We start from the raw sequence: 22913 nt of genomic DNA, 5'->3' as shown, positions 1-22913 counted from the left end.
TATTATTTAAAATTGATCCATGTTCTCCTTTAACCCTTACATTTTTACAAATTTGCCTCGATTCTAGAAAAATACAATTCTGTTTTTGACACCTGCTCTCTCGTGCACTAGTATAAGATGTAAACATTTTAATGTTTATATTGCACCAAAATTAAAAAATAAAATTTTATCTTGGGCACATTCTTATGTGATAAAAATAAATATATTGCTCATGTAAAATGGACAATGAGATACAACTATTAAGTGAAGTTCCTTCAGTTGTTTTAATCCAGTTAATTTCTTAGAGATACACAGCCTTCTCGTTTTAACAATCAAAAAACCTTGCACACCAATTCTAAAATTCAGAATCCTCAATTGTGATATTAACCACATGACACAACGTGTATGTGCATTGCTTGAACCCTTCTTTCCACTTTGCAGACAGTTGCGCCATAGGATGAGATTACCAATCCTTACCCTGAATCAAGACCAGTTCTTTGCTGCTCCTGTGCTTGAAGATGAAGGAAATGTAGATGAGGGTTTAACTTGATAGAGATGGCCTTTCGCTTGAAGACCACCTTCCCCATATCCTATTTTCCACATTGCATTAATGGCATGATCAAAAATGCCCTGTAGCTTAGGCTTTTTTTTTTGTGGATTTTGTAGTAATTTTCAGAGAAAACCATAGAATTACATTTCTCCTAATTCATTTCTTTAATAAAAAGACTCAGAATGCAAAAAGATGATAATGTGACAATCATTATAAACCAAGGCCAGCAAAAAGTCTAAAACATGGATTTATTTCATTCAAAAGCACTGATTAATTTGCCAGGGCCAAGCAAATGCTTTGAACAAAGCCAATTCATTTTAAAATGTCAAAGGATGAAACGGGGGTGAACACTTTAATCACATTGTTACAAAGGTTCCTTTACCCCTACCTGTTCAAAGGCTGTAAAGCATCATTCATACAACAGAATATGGCATGAACCAATAAACATTGACGATTACGTGGAACAGTGAGAAGTGAGGCCAGTCACAGTGAGCACACGCATGTCTGCAAAACGTACCAATTGATAGAATTATGGCTCAAAAGTCAGTTACAGAAAAGACAGAGTCAGATAAAGGGAAATCATTTCTTTAAATAAAATATTTAAATAGTCATAGATGCTCAAATATATTACCTTGACCTACAATTTTCTCATAAACACGACTGTAAGCTGTGACATATCCGTGGTTACAATAGAGCTCTGTGCAGATGCTGCACCTGCCAATGCAGCTTTCATTTTTTTGACTATAAGGAAATGAATAGATTTTCTAAGTGTCACCCATAACAGAGAAGAGTGCTGCTTTATGTTTCTACTCATTATCATTACAAAAAAGGGAGAGAAAATGATCATCAGCTAGAGGTCAAAGGTCAGTGACCAGATGTGGGTAGAAATCCAGTGCATCAATGTTTGTATGTGTGCCATTCTTACTCACACAGCTACAACAATGCAAAGAACAAAGTTTCTACAGCAGTTCACAAAAATTGATATCAACCATACAGTAAATAAAAGCTAGAGTGAAGGGTAAAATGACCGTTTGTCTACAAATTCAGGGGGAAGTTTTTTTCTAACATCCAAAAAAGAAAAAACAATCCTCACCTAACCCCCAATAAAGAAATTTTGCATTTGTTTCTGTTTTTAACTAGAATCCTTTCCAATAAAATGCTCCTATGAAGTGCAGTATCCCTAAAGTTGTTTGCCTCCACATTTTTTCCTTATCTGTGCAACCAGAACAACTTTGGGCTTTATGAAACAATGAAAAAAATTAACCTTTAGTTTGCCTAAACAAGCTGGAACATACAAACAACTTAAAAGATGCTTACATTCCAATCACTAACTGATTTAGATTTGTTCTAAGTACAAGGTTCAGTTTGATGCTGAATTAACTGAATATGGTGCATAATTTCATACACTGACTGATGGGAATTAGGACGAGGGCTTTAATAAATTAGTGCAATTGAGAAACATAATTCAGTTTATCATACCTGGTGCCTTTCGCATAAGGACTTTGACAGGTCAGTCCCATTTACCTTAAATTAAGCTAATGCACATCTCTTCATTTGTATCCATTATGGCCACACAGACAGGGAACAGCAAGAGATAAAGATTATACTGGACTTGGCACTTAACAGTCTTCAAAGCAAATCATAATACTGTTTTCCAAACCTTTACTATATTAAGTCCTAGACTAACTCCATGAAAATCTCAGCTTTCAAAATTCAAATTTCCAGAAATGATGGGGAGAAAATAAATCTTGAAAGTTAAGCACTTTATAGACTCTGAATGTGTGTTTTCAAAAGCTTTCTATTGTAAGAAAGCACCGGGTAAGGGCTAATACATATTTATGAATATATATTTTAAATACAATAATGGCACTACTTAAACTATATATGTGTATATGAGTACAGTATGTATTCATATACACTATATATAGGTTTAATATACAGTAAGTATGCTCTTTGACTTAATCACTAATGCATTTTCAATTTTCAAGTCATAAATTAGACTTAAGTTCCAAATTTATACTTTCACCGTCACTATAAACACACAGCATTCCTTTAATGTTTGACCCCCTCCCCTGATTGAAGCTAAATGCATTTATACAGTACTATGTAACAGAATTGCAAAATACATCAGGAAAGTCTTTTGCTGTCCTGCTTCCAGATGCTCAGATTTTTGATTTTTTTTCAGTTTTTGAAATGATCAAAAAATAAACAAACAAAAATATGGTATACAGACATCCTTTTGTTCCAGAGAAAAGGCAGTTAGGGTCAGTACACATGAACTGTATGCCAGTTATACTGATATGCACTTGTTAAGCCAAATAAACTGAGCTTGGAGCAAAAGAACAGGTTATTTTGTAGAGCATTTGGAGATCCAATGAACTGCAATCTGCGGACGTTGATTTTAATAATTTATATATTATTTTTTGTATTGTGTGTTGTTTTTCTTCTGTGCTGCAGGAGAAACACGGGAGATCTGATTCAGACTTCACCAAGACTTACAGACCTAGGAAATGAAAACAAGAAAGCAGTGGGTTATTGGTGTTGCAGCAATGGTAGTTGAACAATAAATGTAAAGTAATACAGTTCTGATTAATAGGAGAATCTGAAGAATTGTTAGGTAACAAAACATTCTCAGTATTGCTTTTGTTTGTTTGTTTGTTTTTTTTTTTTGAAAATGGTTTTTAAAAGACATTCCGGAATCTTAAGATACATTAAAAAACATGAGGCCTTTAACTGAGTACTTGTTTGATGATGGCATTTGCTTGTTCGTAAAAGGCAATAGGAGGCTGCATCTACTGTACAATTTGAAGATAGATTTTTTTTTTGTTCTTACTGCAGACAAGCAGAGTCTGCTACAAAATGACATTGAACCTGTTATTTATACCTATCACTTATTTGTGACCAACTGAGGACACTGCAACACACAAATGTACACATGCACCAACCTTCACTCAGCAAAAATCATCCAATCATTTAAAATTTTAACTCTGGGGGTACAGAGAATACGTACAACCATGTAATCTCATAAATTACCTTGACCTGCACTAATATTTTCCTTAAATCCAAATTCCTTATGCCTTATGGAAAAATGATAAATAAAAAGTCAGCCCCTAAACACCATTGTAGCTTAAAGTGATTATTGCTACAAAAAAAGCTGTTTTGGTTAGTAACATGCTACACTGTAGAGCAGGGCTGTCGAACTGCAAAGGCCTAGTTAAGTAAGTTAATTAACAGCAAAAACTGGTCACTAAAGAAGAAGATGGTTAGAATGAAAACCTGCAGCCACTACGGCCCTCCAGGACCGGAGTTGGACACCCGTGGTGTAGAGCAGGGGTTCTCAAACTCGATCCTGGGGGACCCCTGTGGCTGCAGATTTTTGTTCCAACCAGATTCCTAATCAGTGACAACACTTGATAGCACTGATCTCATTTAATTAGCTGGTATTATTTATCTTTTATTCTACATTTAGAAAAGCACAGCAGCATGATTTTTACATTTATAAGAAACTTAGAAATATTTCTGTTTTTGCTATGGATTTAAATGCTCAACTCTCTTTTTATTATATTTCGCCCTTTCTCTGTGCAGTTTGCTCCCTTCATTGAATCTTAATAATGACAATTAAAAACAAGCAGAGCAGAAACCCAAGCAAACAACACCCAATCGTGAAAGGCTGCAACTACTTTAGTGTCAGCCCCCCAAAGTAGCAAATAACGGATTAATTAAACAATTAGAACACCTAGAAAAGTAGAATGACAACCAAGATGAAAATACTATTAAAAAGAAAAAAATACATATAACTGCTTAGTATAATTTAATACTTTTTTTTTTTTATTTTACGAAACTTTGCTTTCTAATTTGTATATTGTTCCCAAATCAGGGAATCTGGGAAACAATTCACTTAATTAGCCCAGGAGTCCAATTAAAAACAAAGGCTGGTTGGAACAAAAACCTGCAGCCACAGGGGTCCCCCAGGACCGAGTTTGAGAACCCCTGGGAGAGTCAGATCTTTGATTACTTGCCTAAGTTATATTTTTAACACAGGCAACATAACCTTTCTTGAAGACACAATAATGGATGCGTTTCAAAATCTCAGAATATTATTTACAGAGGTAAATTATTTTTAACCAAAAACAATATGACACGTCAAATAGTCAAGACAATTTTCTTCTGCTTGTATTAAATATTAAGGAAGAATCAAACAGGTATTTGGTAGTAATTAGGAGATTCCGCTTGGCCGTATTTGACATAGTATAATGTGTAATAAAATAAGGGGTTGATTAGTATCAATGGAAGGTGTGACATAGTAAGAAAAATTGTCAGCACTTATTGTACTTGGTAGGCTTTGACAACATATAAAAAGTCCAATACTCTCAGTCATATGTTGAATTTAATTATTGCTCTTGATGTTTAATGTTCAACTCACACCCATTCTGGGGAAAAAAAAGTAATACTTGTGCCCTTGACACAGCTTAAAAGTAGGGGAGTGCAACATGCTGATTCAAAATTCATGCATATTTTGAGGAAGTCAAACACCATACTTCAGAAGACTATAAATTGACAGATATGACTAGAACTTGCCTAAGAGCAAGGGTTGAGGCACAACAGTTACTTTAGGATAAATTTGGGAAAATACGGAGTAACTCACCATGCTTTAATGACAACACGCATGCTATTAAATTAAAGCAACAAAAAAGTACAGCTTGGTTGAATACCGTAGATTCCAGAATACAAGCCGACTCGGTATATTAGCCGACCCCCTTCTCTACCTACTAAATTACATGTATTTGTATTTGGTCGTAACGCAAGATGTTGATCGTAAAAAAAACAAAAATTTTTATTTTAAACTTCTCGATAATTTATTATAAATTTATTAATAAAATCAACAACTAAAACACTTTTTTGAATAAATTCTTTATTTAATTTAAAGTACCGGCGTGCAAAGTTACTTCTTCATCTGAAAGATGGCTCTGTGGTTTCGTCATTATTTACTTCTGTATTCATCGGCAAAACCGGCATTGCGCTGGAAATCTTGAATCTGAAACGATACTCGTTGTATAAACCGACCCCCAAACTCCAAGTCAAAAATCTAGGACAAAATATTCGGCTTACGGTAGTTAAATAATATATTTTAACATTCTATGCTGTTCTCTAAGTGTATGAGAAAGCTCTTTATCTGCCTCAGTCTGAATACCTTCAGATTAGCAAATTAAATTCTTAAGTCCTTTTTAGAAAAGAGGCTATTGTGACCAGTATAAAATTTGAAACAGTAAACTAGAGAACATAAGATGACAGATTGAAATTGTATCTGTAAAATATAAAATTGTAATGTCAAACTGTATAATTTATTGAATACTGTACTTTTACCAACCAAATATGAAATTCTTTTTTGATTTTCATTGACACAATATGTACAATCATTTAATTCCTTGTTTTAAGTGTTAACTTTGGAGTCAATTTTAAATTCATCCTTTTAACATATAAACTTTCAAGTAATTCTGATGTTCTTAACTTAATAGGATTTACTAATACAATGCCTGACATATTTTATGTATAAGTTTAAAATGATAATGATAAATAAAACTATTTTGTAGGTAGTCAAGACTTTTAACATGCAGGCAGTCAAACTGTGGAAATAATCTGCCTGTGATAAGTTTTAACATTTATGAACACTTAATATTGGTGGACTATTGACTGGACTAATAATAATAATAATAATAATAATTCTTTGCATTTATATAGCACTTTTTATTGACAGTAAATTATATTTTAACCAAAGACACTGACTTTTTGCATTTGTGTTTATTTACACTAACTAGGGACATGTTAATATACTGTATGTAAAAGTTACATTGTTATTCTTTTTTTTGTGGTTGTATTATATTTGGAAATCTTTTTAACCACTCTGAGCCTCTAGTCAATGAAACACGTCATATGAAAGTAAAGGGAATAGAACTGAATCACCTAATGCTGCATTATTTACTATGGTTTCTAATAAATATATCCCTTCGATTAACTTGATACTGCTAAAGTCTATGTTTCTCTGTGTACTTGGCATTATTTTTCATTTTTATAGTAGTAACAGTGAGCTAGTCTACTTTATTGTTCTTCCCCAAATTTTTGAGAAGATATGTAACAATATTCACTGTAGAGTTATTTTGAGAAACATATTCACATTTTGACCCGGGTTCGCTTCCTGGGTCCTCCCTGCATGGAGTTTGCATGTTCTCCCCGTGTCTGCGTGGGTTTCCTCCGGGTGCTCCGGTTTTCTCCCACAGTCCAAAGACATGCACGTTAGGTGTATTGTTGGTTCTAAATTGTCCCTAGTGTGTGCTTGGTGTGTGGGTGTGTTTGTGTGTGTCCTGCGGTGGGTTGGCACCCTGCCCAGGATTGGTTCCTGCCTTGTGCCCTGTGTTGGCTGGGATTGGCTCCAGCAGACCCCCGTGACCCTGTTCGGATTCAGCGGGTTAGACAATAGATGGATGGATGGATGTATTGGTGGTTCTAAATTGTCCCTAGTGTGTGCTTGGTGTGTGGGTTTGTGTGTGCCATGCGGTAGGTTGGTGCCCTGCCCAGGGTTTGTTTCCTGCCTTGCACCCTGTGTTGGCTGGGATTGGCACCAGCAGACACCCGTGACCCTGTAGTTAAGATATAGTGGGTTGGATAATGGATGGATGGATATTCACATTTTGCAAATAAGTAACTAATGCAAACATTATCCATTACCAGTAATGGTGCACTGCACGATAACGTGCAGTGAATACACTTGACTTGAGCATTCATAGTTTTCACCCTCTTTCTCTCTGTACATTTAGCATTCATTTGCTCAGAGGTTGATGTGCTTGCCTCTTCCTGAGCAGCTCTTCTTTCCTCCACCCTAGCAGCCCACTTCTTCTCTTCTTTAATCGGCATATTTTCACATTAAAGCTGATTAAGTCAGTGTTTGTGTTGCAATTAATTAGTATGCTTTCTTTAATTTGTCACTTAAGCTGGCACTTAAGTCTTCAATCTGCCTCAAGAATGATTTAAGATATGAAGAGGTAGGGAAAGTGATGGCGAAGGTGGTAGGGATGAGAAAGGCGGCCGTGTGACGCATGTGTGCTGGCCGTTGCCGAGAGTTGATTCTACAATAAAATAAAATAAAAATTAAAAGAGGAATAACTTTGGAGGTCAATCATCACCCCAAAAGCGGATAGTAGACATCACGCAGTATATGTGTACCAAATTTCAGGTCAATAGGTCAAACAGTTTGTGAACTACAGGTGATTTAAAATCCTGGGCAGACAAATGGACAGCCATGGTAGCGTATTATATATAAAGATGTTTGGTTATTTGAAGAATGTCTATGTCCTTCTAGGTTTCACTGCTGGTTGATATACACTCTGTGTCTTTAAACATGTAGCTTTGTATTTACTATTGTGTCAAGCAAATACTGTACATCTCAGTCAATTCCATTTTCAGGTGGCGATATTCACATGTTCTTTTTCCCTCCCAGTGTTGAGTAAATTCATTGAGTAGATTCAAGTTATCTTACATTCACTGACTGCCAGGATCAACATTAAAAAAGTTATAAAAGTTATAAAAGTGTGAGCAACTTTGCAGGTTTATTTGTTTATTTTCAAATGGCTGAGTGATAGTCATCAGTGAGTGATGTGAAAATGTTTGACGATATTTTGCAGTCGGTGGTTGATAAATGTACATAGTGTAGATTTCTGAATAGGCTGAGTTATGTATACAAAACACTGTGAGTAAGGTCTACAATCACTGCGAAAAATGACATTTGCCTTCTTTCAGTGTTTTTATGCTGTGATGTTCCTCTATTTCTAATAATAATATGCAAATGAGCAAGACATTTTCTTATAATTAGACACTCAAGTTTTCTTTTAGGTATTATTTTAATATTTACATTGTAAATTAGAATATACTTTATTATACATGCTATAGAACTAATCTTCTCTCTTTATCCTTTTTTCTCCTAACTTTATAAATGTATTTTTTTTTGGAGACTACTAAAGTGCTTCACCCACGAAATTGCTTGAAGCACATAATATGATTACAGAGCTGAAAGCAGCAACATGGTTTGCAATTTCTAGCATGTTAAATAAATATATATTTTTTGCATATTGAGATAATCAATAAAAGTTACCTGTTACACATGACTAATCAACTGCCAAGCTGACTCATTTCGCTTATTTAGGTAATTTATAAGGAAAACTCCCACAATTTTGTTTTTGCATAGAAGATGTAGACAAAAGGGTTTAAACAAAAAAACATACACACTTTGTTCAGGATATTGCAGTGATCATAATACTTTTTCCTTCTGACTGAGCAACTGTTACAAAGGGCAAATGCAGATATGAGCTGAATTCTGCATGAGAAGGTCAGAACTAAATCATTCTGATTTTGCTGCACAATTACTATAAAAGGGTGTCTAACAGTTACAGTGAAAAAAAAAATTGTCTTTTGTCAAAATAATGGACAGTATGCCATTCAGATACTGGTGCAAGTCAAATTTTGGAACTTAAACATGTTATAACATGGATTTTAATTAACAAACGATGCTAAGAAACATAAATAAGTAAAACTTCAGAAGAAATGTATATTTGATGAAAATGTTTCTGGTAATCAAAACAGTAGAATGTAGAGTTGGAATCACAAAAATTTCACAAAAAATATTTTAAAATGGATGGGGTTATCCTTCTAGTATAAAGCACACAACAAAGTAAATATAGAAATGAGAAACAACTGAATCAAAGCACACTACAGCCAAAAAAAAGCAATATAAGTGACACCATTTAAAACTGATGTACATGAGTGCAGGAGTAAAAGCATATGCCTCTTCTTTATACACTCTCATGTGTCAGCTGCTAAAAATGAAAAAATACTTAATTGATCTATAAAACCAATTACTTTATTGAGAGAATTGATAAATTAACAAAGTGGCAAGTTGGCGTGATATATTAAACTCTTTTGATACAATATCTTAAAGACATTTCCAGCTAGAAAACGTTTTTTTTTCCAAGAGAATAATGACACTGTTACTTAATCATTTGATTTAATGCCGAGGCAGGTCCCTGTTAACCTACTTTTACTTTATCTTACTCAATATAAAGGTGATTCACTAGACAAATGTGAAGATGCCAATCTATCTAATAAATTAAGACTGCAGTGCTGATCCTGAAATAAGGCATAATCATGCAATGACATGCAAGTATGTGTAAGTCAGTACTTGATATAATGGGAAGTAAAAGGGCAATGGTATTCCAGAAAACAAAAGATTTTATATGAAGACTGGAGGCCCACAAGAAATTTCAATTAATTATTAAATCTCTCTCACTGAAGTGATTTATGAAGTAAAAGGCATTAATTTCAACTTAGCTGTCCAAATACTTCTGGTGGACAATTATATTTTAACTGTTGGTGCACAGGCTGGTGAAGTGACCAGGAGCTGAACATTCAGCATTTAGTTTATGGTAAAAACACATTAAACACCAGACGTAAACTCACAGATTACATAATATTTAAAATTTCTATAAAACTTGTGTAAATATTAAATCTAAATTACACAAGTGCTGATAAAAGAGGACTACTCAATATTTTAACATTTTGCATTTTAGTTGTAGTGCAATCTGTTCTATAATGAACAGCAGTGAAAATAATTTAAATGATAAAATAAAGTTAAGTACATGCTTTAGATGTTGCTTTTAATTTCCAAATCTGAATCAAAATCACTAAAAATTGTCAATGATGATTGAGTCCATTGTGTCCTATAAAACTCGTCAGGCATTGTTCTCTCAATTCCCACTTGAGTTTGTATTCTGAAGTCTGCATAATGCAATGTAATTTGTTGACACCTTCTAAATACAGTTCATGTTATTAATTACACTCTGCCCTGCAAAGCATGCCTGTTTTTGTCATCTGGCAGATGCTGCTCATCTGAGAAAGAATTATTTTGACTCTAAAGAAATGTCAAACAACAAAAATGACAGTCACCTTCATTTCTGTTAATTCTGCTTATAGTATCTGCAGTCTCCTTTTCATATTCCTCAAGCTTATACAATATCGAACAAATAAAATATAAGTGTATGTTCAGCGATGCATATAATGAGACGGAGCAGTAGTCCATGCCAGGGCACGTTCACTGACATTACATCAGTGTGGAGTCATTAATCAACTTAACCTACACGTGTTTGCCATGCAAGAAGAACCTAGACCACCTGCAGACAACACACAAACTGCGCATAATCAACTTCCTGGACTGATCTTAAATTCTGGATTTTGCAGTTAAAAGACAACCCTGTTTTATGTTAGTCAGATTTCAAATACTTTTCGTCTGGTTTTATATTGAAATAATGGAATAAATGCTCAAGTTTGATGGTTTTAGATCTACCTTTGGAGCAGTTCCCATTTTGTTAAGGTAGATGAGCTAAAGTGTTGTACTGTTGTGGTTGAGGATAGCGGTAAAAACTCAATTTTAATCCTGTCCTGGGGTCTCATTTATAAAACTATATATATTACAAAAAATGGGAAAATATGTACATCAAAAACAAATCTGATTTTTAAAACCTGGGGTATGCACATTTATACAAAATGTATTTTTAAATTCCTGACAGGCAGGTTCAAGTGGCTGGCCAGACCACATCATTCCTCACTTCTAACACAAGCTCTCCACAGGGCTGTGTCCTGAGTCAACTGCCGTACTCTCTCTACACATATGATTGTACAGCTGTACATGACTCTAACATCATTGTCATGTTTGATAATGAGACAGCTGTGGCAGGCCTGATATCTCACAACAATGAGCAGGCTTACCTGAATGAGGTAGGGAGTCTGTTTGTCAGGCCAACAGTCTTCTACTGAATGTCAACCAGACAATGGAGTCAAGGCACTACCATATCCTCAGTATCAGCAACACTCAGGAAGAGGGTGGACAGTTTAACATACTGTACATTGGTGTTCACATTGCAAAGGGTCTGACCTGGTCCAAGTACATTGAAACTTGGTAAAGAAGGCATGACAATGTCTGTACCACCTCAGATGCCTCAGGGATTTCAGGCTGACTTCCCATATTCTTAAAATACTTCTATACACACACAGTCACCGCTTGGTTTGGAAACAGAACGCAGCAGGACTGCAAGGGTCTGCAGAGAGTGGTGTGGTCAGTTGAACACATTGCAGGTGTGCACTCACTCCAAGACTACACTGATCATTGTAAAACCAGGGCAAAGAAAATTCTCCATGACACCAGCCATCCCAAGCCTAATGTTCTGCAGTCAATACTACCGCTCCCTTAAGCCCAGTTCATAAAGACTGAAGAGGAGCTTTACTCCAAGACCATTCTGGTTGTTAAATAAGGAGAGTGTCTAGAAATACATGATGCACTATTGTTAACTCTCTCACATTAAGTTAAGTCATGTATTTAGCTATTAGTATTGTAAGAGCCAATGTAATGCTTTAAGTTAAATTCATATAGTGTTTGATTAATTCCTATAGAACATTAGCTTCCTATAGCTACCTAGAATATGGTATAGCCTCAACCCCCTGTAATTAACATGAAACAGAACTTTCTTAGCTATAGCTGTAATACAGTCTATCTTAAGTACATTAGTTTGGAATAGGCACATTGCAAGGACGGACTGAAAGACCCATTTGCAGTTTGTAAATGGGATAGGCATAAAGTTTTCTGATAGTTTAAAAATAGCTCGACTGTATGAGCAAACTTAAAGAAACAAGATGTATAAGCTTTAAACAGAACTTTTCTTTAAACAAGGACTTTACTTTGCAATACCAACTTTGGCTCTATTTTTGTGTGAACCGTTTTACTTTGCATGTTTACTAAAGCTTTTAAAAATGAGGATATTTTGTCTGTGGAATCATTTCAACGCGTCACACATTGCCAGAATTCCATGAAACAAACTAAAGCTGCAGAACTTGGGTAATTTTGGGTAAACACAGCTAGAATTATTTTTTATTTATTATTATTATTTATTATTATTATTACATATTTATACTTCTATTAACGATTTTTAATTTATAAAGTTGTTTTGGTATTGTCCCTTCATATTCTTCTCAATGCAGTCATTGGGGTCAAGAAACTAAGCATTTCACTGCATATTGTACTGTATGTATTATTTGTATGTGACAAAATTAAATTTGATTTGACTTGAATTTACTATGTATAAATCACAATCATTTTGTAAATGTAAGTATGTGAATGAGCTTCAAACCTCGCCTAGTTGCCACCCTGAATAACCAACATGCTAATTAATCTCATAAATATGAAATCACGATGCTGCAGACCTTCATTGGCTGGTTTAGCAGCCTCTCCTCTGTGCTGTAAAGTCAGAGAAAGGCATAAGGTGCCAGTGTCTGGCCACTAACACCTGGTAAATGTAATTACATGATTGATGCTACAATGAATAGTACATTACATATGAAAAACCATGAGTTCATCCAGTTAGCTAACCAACAAACCACCCATCATGTACAACATTGTCAGCCTATCAATTGCCAATGCAACTTTGCCTCAAAATAAATGAATCATGGTTCGACCCAGACCATCTTGGCATGATGACTTGTGCATTAATGGAATGTAACCACTAATGGTTAACAAAGGCAGCTTAATTCTTGCAAGGTGCCCTTATTGCAATGTGAGTGTAACCGGACACTGCCAAAGATTTCCATTTTATGGTGGCCTGTACATTCATACCATATTAAAATGTACCACCTCGTCAGTTTTTTTATGACTTCCCAGTCTCTGTGAAATGTTGTAACATGCATGGGTCAAAGATCCTGTAAACACACACACATTCTCACGTCAAATTTTCATTTATAAATCCTGACCTAGCCTTTGCATTGAAAGTTGATCCTCTTTGTGTGTGTAGGCAAGCTTTATAAATCTGACCTCTGGTCATTGTTTGTATGAAGTTTGGATATTATCTACATCTGAGAAGGTATTCTATACTCATGTTAGTCTTCTGTTTTAAGAAGCTTGTGAAAATTAATTGTGAAAATGTCAACTTTCTAGCACTTATGCTTAATGGGATTAAACCCCAGCTTCCCAGTGGCCCTGCTTAGGATAGGCAAACATTAATGGACAGATGGATTGAAAATACTCCATATTTTATTCCTTTGATATTACAAGCTGATATCAGAACAAACAAGAATAGTGTGTTGCTACAAAATTGAGCAATTAACATTTGTTCAAAAATAGCAATAGGAAGTCTGGATCAAGAGCTTAAAATCTTTTCCTTTTCACAAAAATGCAAGGATGCACCAAGCATATCATTGGTTTCAACCATTTTTAAGTACTATTTTGACATTCATTGCAAATGCAAGACTCAGTTTTACCAGTGTACTGTAGACCTAAATTTGTAATTCTGTCTTGCTGAAACAGAAATTACACTGAATATAAACATACTAACTGATCTGAAATCATCTGCACATGGTCTCTTCCGTATCCTTTCAGCTGAAGGGGTGATTCTCCAAAATATGGGTAGAAAGGACTCTATAGCATTTTTCTTATAATAAATAAATAGGATTGTAGTGTAACCAATATCTTATAAAAGCAAAATATGCAATTGTAATGCTATAGTTTCTGCATTACTACAGAAACAAAAACTTTGATTCAGTTTAGGTTTAATTGATATGCCAACATCAAGGCTTCATATTTAAGTATATTTATGTAATTTTTTTATGATTTAATTCAAAGTTTATCTGCACATGTTACATATTTCTCTTTTCAGTCATCTTCATTCTAAGCAGTAGTGAGTCACTACTGGGAATAAATGTAATTAATATGACAGAAATCATTACTTATTTCTTTTGTTTTTTCATTGATACAGTATACCGTAATAGTATGGTGATATGATACACTGCAATAAAGTTCTATTGTACTGGTGCAGTCACTAGGGGTTAGTATGAATTAATATAAAATGAGGATAAAGGCAAATGGATATAGCTGACAGTTTATATCAGTACAGGAGGACAAGGAGATATAAAAGAAACTACAATGCAGCTATGTGGTGTGGTCTATGGCTGGCTTGTCATCCTGGCCAATACCCCCAGGCCGCCAGATGGAGCCCTCCCTGCAGTATGGAGGTGCCCCGAAGACCAGCAGGGAATCATGGACAATGGAGTTTTCATCCACAGCCCTGCTGGATACCACAGGGGCCGCAAGAGGGAGCTGCAGGGTGGAGCAAAGAGGCATATGTGCCCTATAACCCGGAAGTGCGTCATAGGCAGAGCGACGGCAGAAGTGACGTACTTCCGGGGTGAAGAAAAGGACTTTTGATCTGACCCAGAAGTGATAGAAGATCACATGGACTGGGGATTGGAACACTTCCAGGTCAGGGACTATAAAAGGATTGTGGGAGCTCCCAGACGGTGAGCTGAGCTGGGTGGAAGGGTGGCAACGCGTCTGGGAGTGTGGAGGATTGGTTTATTGTATTTGTGTTTAATTTAATGAGTATAGTGGAGAGGAGGGTGCTTGGTGCACTGTTCGTGAAGAATAAAATCAATTATTGGATTTTTACCTGGTGTCTGGAGTCTTGGACAGGGGTTCAAGGGAGTGATAGCGCCCCTATCTGTTACAATGGCTAATGGCAAAACTACTGCATCTAGACATATACTACTGATAACTGAAAACCAAATTTCATTGCTATCATCATTATGCTTTGCCCAAGTTAACATGGTTTCACTTTCTTAACTTGCTTAAAAATGTTTTAGTTTTTTAGATGTGTTCACAGAAAATGCAATAGCACCAATTGTCTTAATCATGTCTGTCTATCTGAATGAAACAGCTCAGCATCCAGCAAGTCACTTTCTTCAAAATTTGGTGGACAACTAAAGGAAGGGAGTTCGCCAAGAAAGTTAAATTTTTCTTGAGATATTTCAAACAGCACACTTTTTGAAAATTCAGAAGCTACCATTTAAAAAGCTTTCATAGAGTTTTGAAATCGATCTTAACAGAGAAATATTAGCTTCAACATCAATTATTAAATCATTAAAATGTGTTTTAAATGTATTTTGGCAGAGGTTAAGTCTGCTTGTATATTTTCCTCTTTTATACATTACATAGCCCTTCCTGATGGCAAAAAATCCTTAATACATGTATAATAAAACACCAGCAGAGTCACTTTTGGACTTTAACTCCTTATTGGGTACTACTTTAAAATATTTTATATTTAAATATAAACTACAGTTAAACTCTCTACAGTTAGCAGCCAACAACAGTTCATCAGTTGATGCAATTTATACATCACTTAAATTTGTCATTTGATGACTTTGAAAGCCACCATATGAAAACTTGCTCTCATGTTTTAACTGCATTATATATTTTGTGTACTCTACCAACACTGTATATGTAATTACATTTTATTACCACTTTTATTTATAAATACGATTCTTTGTTACAAAAATATTTATTAAAGTGTTATCTCGCCATCTTTAATGAAGTAAATAAATAAAAATGTAAAAACTTCACCTTTCAAAGCAATTACTTAAGTCTTCAAATGCACCTGAATGTATTTTTAAAGTCCTTGTTTTTGGTTGTTGCCACAAGATACAATTTACTATAGGAAACATGCTTAAGGAGAGCATAGTCACATTTCAGCTGTAGCTACAAAAGTTGTTGGCACTGTAAGTTTAATGCAATGGAAGAACAAAAGCTCTTTGAGGCACATTGTGTCACGATCAAAGGAAAATTCCTACAAACTTTTGTGGAGAAAGAAAAAAAGCTGTTGATGTGTATCAGTCTGGAAAATGTTACAGTGCCTTTTGTAAAGTTTTGGGATTTCAGTGAACCACATTCTGTGCTATATTATTCAAGTATATGCATTCTCAGCAGAAGAAATTTTGAAGAGGCTGTGACAAATAATTTCTTGCTAAAATATTTCATGATGTAATAAAGAACCCCATGCATGTCTCCCAACTCAGATAAATTCAGTACTCATGACTCTGCTATCAAAAAGACACTAAACAAAATAAGATTAATGCAAATGGAGCTAACTTCAAGCTACTAGAAATGTACAGTACCTGAAGAATCTTGAGAACTGTTCTATGGTAAGATTAAAGTGGAACTATTAGAACAACATTTTTAGAAAAAGTAACACTGCATTCCAGAGTAAGAACCTTACCCTACTGGACAAGCTTTGTTTTGGCAGTATCATGGTTGAGGCATGAATGGCAACATCACAGCTGCACAACTTGCCATTATTAAAAACAAAACATGAATTTATCTCTAAGTGATTATTCTAGAAAATGTCACGCCATCAGTCTATAAGCCAATTAGGGTGTCGCACAGTAACATGATCCATAACACCAAAACAACTTTACTGTATATCAAAATCTTTGAAGGAAAAAAAATTCACAGAATGGGCTAGACAATGTCAAAATGTAATTCTTACAGAGATGTTGGAGATGAACCTGATGTAAGCAGTTAATTCTTGAAAACCCACAAATATCACTGAGCTGGAGTAGCTGTGCAAGAATTTCTCACAACACCATTGGAGACTGCTTAATAACTACAGAAGGTGTAGGGTTTACCTTTAGAGCCGCAAAAGGTGACGTAACTAATCCAAGGGCACAACTACTTTTTGAAAGGTGGCACTGGGTAATGCCTAGTTACACACATTATTGGGTGAGTCTGAAAGTTTTAATTGGCAAACCAAACATGACAGACTTTGTATATTTGCTCCATTAGAGATATACAGTGCGGAAGAGAAACCAAAAACAGTAGCAGCTTTGCTTAATTTGACTTTGCATTAATTCACTGTTGCATCTGAAAATTGTCCACATTTAACAGAGCCTTGCTTTCAGTTTCAGAAAGGTTGGCAACAGTAAAAAAAAAACCCAAATGTTATCTAGTAAGACTCTACACTAATATTAGATAGGAAATAGTCATTGATAGGTCAAGAACAGTGGTCACTACCCCAAAATCCCTTTCACTAAAGACTTAGGTTGAGAACTTAGCCCACTAAACAATTTTTTTTTCCCTTCCATCAGCTTGTCGCTGACGATGAGGTCACCAAATGTCCACTGTTAAATCAACTGCTTGCCTCAGACTAATGTGCCTCATGTCTTTGTTTCTTATTCGGGACATTCTAGTTACTTTAGCCAGCTCATTTCTGCAACTTCAATTCTTCTTTCATTTTCCTTTCTTAGACACCAAGATTGTGATCCGTACAACAAAACTGGAATAACAAATGTTTCATACTTTGTTACTTTTGTACTGATTGCTATATTCTTGGATTTCCACAATTTGTTCAGTTTTCAAAATACTGCAGAAGCTAGACCAATTCTTTTCTTGATAGCCAATGTACAACTTCCTTCTTGGGATATCAGGGCTCCCAGGTAGACAAATTCTTTCACCTGGTCTAGATCTTATCCTCCAAGCTGTATTTTCAGTTGTTGTGCATTTGACTTAATTATTGTCATTGTCTTTGTTTTTGACTTATTGTTGAGTAGCCCATATCTTCTGCTAGTGGTGTCAATTTTGTCAGTGAGCAATTGCAACTGTTTATCTGTCTCAGCAATGAGATCGATGTTGTCAGTGAATCTGTTATTTATCATTTCACCATTGATCTTTACACCTGCCTCAATTCCTTCCATAGCCTCCTGGATGACCGGTTCCAGTAGTAGGTTGAATAGGTTAAGAGACAAGTTGCAGCCTTGTCTCACTCCTACTGTCACTCGAAACCATTCAGTTAGTTCAGCATCCACATGAAATGTACTAAACAATAGTGCACACTAAACAAAAAATTCTTTGCTGTACTGGTGGGCTGGTGGGTCTTAAATGGAACAATACATAGAGACATTAAACAATTGCCACATGCAAAAATCCCATCTAAAAGAAAGTGTGTGCTTTTGAAAGTGCAACACGTGGCTATTTTCATGCTGTAAATCTCATGAAATTCTGTAGTAAGAAGATGACCAATGTCTTCAGCCAAGGACCCGCAGACTGCTTAGCAGCTGATGTTCATAGGTTTTTGGAGCATTTACAATGGGGAATTTGCAAGCTGTTTCTCTGAATGTCTACTGTTTCATAGTTGAATGGTTTTCATAAAAAAATACCAAATCCCTAACACAATGTTTACAGATTTCTGTTAAATATCCTGGAGAATTGAAGGCAACAACGATCCTACCAAAGTTATCAAAAAACACCAGTAAAATTACTCAATGTGAACTAAACAGCCAAAGTAAAAGAAGTACCAAACAAATTGTAATGCCACCCACCACCACCTCCTTGAAAGTGGAATGACTTCAAAAATGTGTTTTGTTAATACTAAAAAAGGCATATAAACAGAGAAAATACCATCGTTAATTCCAGCTCTGAAGTGTTTTTTCATTCATATTCTGAATACATTGTATACCTTTTGTCTTTACATTCCACTTAAAAACAAGGTAAGAATAATAGTGATAACAAATAATGATTTACAAAATTCTGAACAAAATTGTACTAAGGAAATATGTGATTGTACTTGCAGCCCTTAAATGTTAAAGATACATTATATGTGGAAGGTCACACAGCACTGTCAGCTTGCAGGTCTTAAGATGCAGGTGTATCTTCTTTACATATTTTCTACATTTCCAAATAAAGACTCATGTCTTTAAAATGGCCGTGTTTGTATGGATGCTGACTGGCATAACATCCAGGATGAAATCCTGCTTTTCATCCACTACTGCTAGGATATGTAGGACAAACAAATGTGGAAAAAGAATGGATATATATATATATTTTTTCCTTCTGTCCAGTTCAAATTCAAGCAGCCTCTGCTATTTTAAATCTAGTCTGTTTGTTTTTCAGTGTTAGCTCTTTCTTTTAGTAGAGGCAAATCTACCATCAGGATATTATGAGTGTGCGTCCGGGGTCATTGAAACCAAGGGGTGTTTTAACCAAGCCAAGCCAACGCTGAATAAAACAATGGAGTATCCATGCACCTAAATGATCAAGGGGTAATGATTCCCCCCTACTCAAATATACTAAACGACCCAGCGTCCACGCGCCACATTCTTAAAAGTAAGACCATCTCTCAGTTAAGGATCTAACTCACCAGGGGCCTGTGGGGTCTTAATCAGGCCTTGCCTTTAAGTTCATTTAGTTTCAGAAATCTTCTGCTCTACCTCAGTATCTCTTCACAGTTCTTCTCATGATGTTACTATTGTGCTGAACCAGTTATTTATTCTCCTCTTTCTGTGTATCCTGAGCTATAGGCTCATCACTGTCAGCCCTTTTATCACCTTACGCATACTCCACTATTTCTTGAGACATCATTAGTGTATTGACACCTTCATGGAGCATAAAGCCCTTCTAAAGGCACTGTGTAAGAGGCCGGCATCACTACTGTCTCCTACCTTGCACCCATCTCTCTTAAGAGCCAGTAAAAAAAACAGCATGCTCAGTAAGTACATGGATGGAGTACTCAGCATTATTATTTCAATATCTTTGGATTTTACCAAAATTACACCAAGCATGCTAGCAAGTGCAGGGGTTGTACAGATTTTAAAGGATGATACTATTTTCACATCAATTTTTGCTTCTGATATTTTAATATACTGTAATTTACTGTTTTACAAGGGTTTTGTACTGAAAGAGCTTGTTTTTAGTCAAAATACACAACCTGTGAGTCAGGAAAATATGCATGCACCACATAAACAGAGTATAAGCATACAGAAATCAGAGTGTAATGGACCATGAGATGTTTTCTGTACCTATTTATTTTACTTATTTTATCCAAATGTCGCACACCACCCCCGCAGCTTCATTTTATTTCATACCTATTTTGCACTTCTATTGTACATCTTTTCTGACAACTTTTAATTCTTTAAAGACAGTTTCTTTTTATGCACGTGCTAATAGCACATCAGAACTTGTATTGCTGATTTTTCCTGCTCCCTAAGGAATCCCTATCTGTTGAAGTAGGTTGACTTTAATCTTACATATGAGAAAAATGATTTCCATGCTATTATTACACTAACATTTTTCATTATTATGCTTAAAGTATTCACTTTCTCATTAATCTTAACCAACCACATGGAGAAATAAAATTTTGTCAGTGTGCATTATAAGGTGAATACAGCATATCTGTCATCTTTCTGCATACAGACACAACAGGAAATACAACAGAAATTGAAGTACTGTAAAGGAGAGCATAAGCCCAGCTCTGTTGAGTTCACTTGCATGGATGTTCAGGAGAAGAGCAAGTTGGAGAGAGTGGCTCACCATATTCAGGCGGTTGGGATTCTCATCCAAGAAGAATGAGGACAGTGTGTTAGTTTGACTTAATGAAAGAACTAAGGTGATCAGTAGTTTGCTCAAGCTAAGAGCAGGGTGCCATATAACACTGGATGACAAACACACATAAAAGGAGTGACAAAAATGGTATCATCATGGGGATTTCACTGAGAATGTTTATATGGAAAACAAAGTGATGAACTCTTATTGTATTAGACAAATAGTACCTAAAAATTCCAATTTACTGGAAGTACTGCATAAAGTTCACTTACCCTTCTAATTAGAGAAACATCCTCCATAAAATTATTTCCCTTAGTCCAGCAATACATTTTACATGCAAGTATCTGATATATGTACTACATATAGTTTGTGTTTGCTTACAGTAAAGTGTGTTGTTTTATTGTTCTTATTAATTTTCTTATTTATTTGGTAATGATATTTATTCATTACAATCATCAGTTGAATTACCAGTATAAATTATTGTAAAGTGAAGACCACCTTATTGTAAATCAGGGTCAAGTTGTGTTGTTTCATTAGGCTGTATTCTCTTCTTATGCAGTGAATCCAGGGCCGAAGTAGTACTAAACTCTCTGTGATCAGTCAGACCAATAAATCTAGTTTGAATTTGAACCAGTGCTTTATAATGGCAAATAAGTTTGAACTTTGTAATTTTAGTTCAAATGCTGTAGTTTTCCAAAACAAAATGATAAAACTATATCTGGTGAAGTGTTATTATGACTTAGGTGACCAACTATGCCAACCACAGGGTGTAAATTACTTGTCCACCTTTTGTGCATCACAAACATTTTAGTAATACATTTCATTGCATTTCTCATTCCAACAGATGCCACACCACCAACATGTGTAGTAATGCATTTTGTTTTTACAAATGTTTGTGATGCACCATCTACTGGAGTAAAAAATGCAAAGCATTTTGTTACTACATGCTTTGCAAAATACCTTACAAAAGATTAAACATTCTAAACATTAACACTGAGGTTTAAATTGATTACTTAGGTTTCAACCCGTCTTAGATGGGTAGCACAGCTAGTAATTTATAAACTTAAAAACTCTGATTAACATTTAATAAACATGTTCTGGATTTATAACTATGTTCACTCTAAAGGTGACAAAATATCCATATACGAGGAAGTTGTAACAGATTGGCACTAAAAAAGACTGTATTTTGGTTTAAGTGACACCTTAATGGGAAAACAAAATTGGCTATGAATGTGATAAAACATTCACTGCTGTTGGATCTGCTTTCTCTTAACATTTTTCCAAAAAAAAAAATCAAAAATCTAATTTTATCCTGTAGTAATTAAACATTAATTCGTTTTTACAGATTTCTAAAAATAAAATTAAGCCTACATTCATAATAGTCAGGTGAGATTTTACCTCACCTATTTTTTTATTACAAAGATATGTTTGTTTATTGGCGTTTTGTTTAAATTACAGAGGGTCCTCGGGTTATGACACAGTTCCGTTCCTACAACAGTCACGTAACTCAAATTTTGTCGAAACACACTCTAGCCTAAGTCACTTACCTATCTTAACACATTTGCAAAATCATAATCTAGAACATAAAAACACAAAATCTAAGCCTGAGAAAAACGAAAAGGACATAAATATACTGTACTGTACACTGTACTGTAGTAACAGAAAAAATGCTTACCTTTATTCCTTTTCATGTCTCAATTTTTTTAAGTTTTTATGGGAGTGAGCGTTGTAAACTTAAAACATTGTATGTCGAAGCATTGTAACCCGAGGACCCCCTGTACTGTATATCACAATAATACATAATTGATGAAGTCAAAGATATCATTTTGTATTAATTTTCACTTAACAAAATGTGAATGTTGAATAGCATGCTAAATCCATCCTGTGTGTGTGTATTTTCAACCTTAACTTCCTGTCTTTCTAAATAAGTTAAACTTTAATAAACATCCACAGGCTTATATATTGGGGTGGACAGCCACAATTTGCATCAAACATTAGGAAAGTTTAAATGTCATTTATATTTTTATATATATTGTGTTTGATCTCTATAAGGATAATGCTCACTGCTATATTATATTTATTTGTACTAAGTTTATGTTTGATGGCAGTGTTCTTTGTGATGTGTTTCTAACATTATGATGTGGTGTCTCTGGA

At 35.0% G+C, this 22913-nt stretch overlaps 1 protein-coding gene across 1 annotated transcript in view; it reads right to left on the bottom strand.

Moving 5' to 3' along the window:
• Positions 1 to 758: 758 nt before the first annotated feature.
• Positions 759 to 22913, bottom strand: part of cdh13 (cadherin 13, H-cadherin (heart)) — a 1331220-nt gene continuing 1309065 nt past the window's right edge. The window contains exon 14 of the mRNA XM_039763495.1: positions 759 to 3032. Coding sequence (XP_039619429.1) covers positions 3025 to 3032 — 8 coding nt within the window. The 3' untranslated portion in view covers positions 759 to 3024. The remainder of the gene's footprint in view (positions 3033 to 22913) is intronic.

Source organism: Polypterus senegalus, chromosome 9, assembly GCF_016835505.1.
Source record: "Polypterus senegalus isolate Bchr_013 chromosome 9, ASM1683550v1, whole genome shotgun sequence".
In the NCBI taxonomy this organism is placed as follows: domain Eukaryota; kingdom Metazoa; phylum Chordata; class Cladistia; order Polypteriformes; family Polypteridae; genus Polypterus; species Polypterus senegalus.
This window is presented reverse-complemented; position numbering and strand designations above follow the sequence as displayed.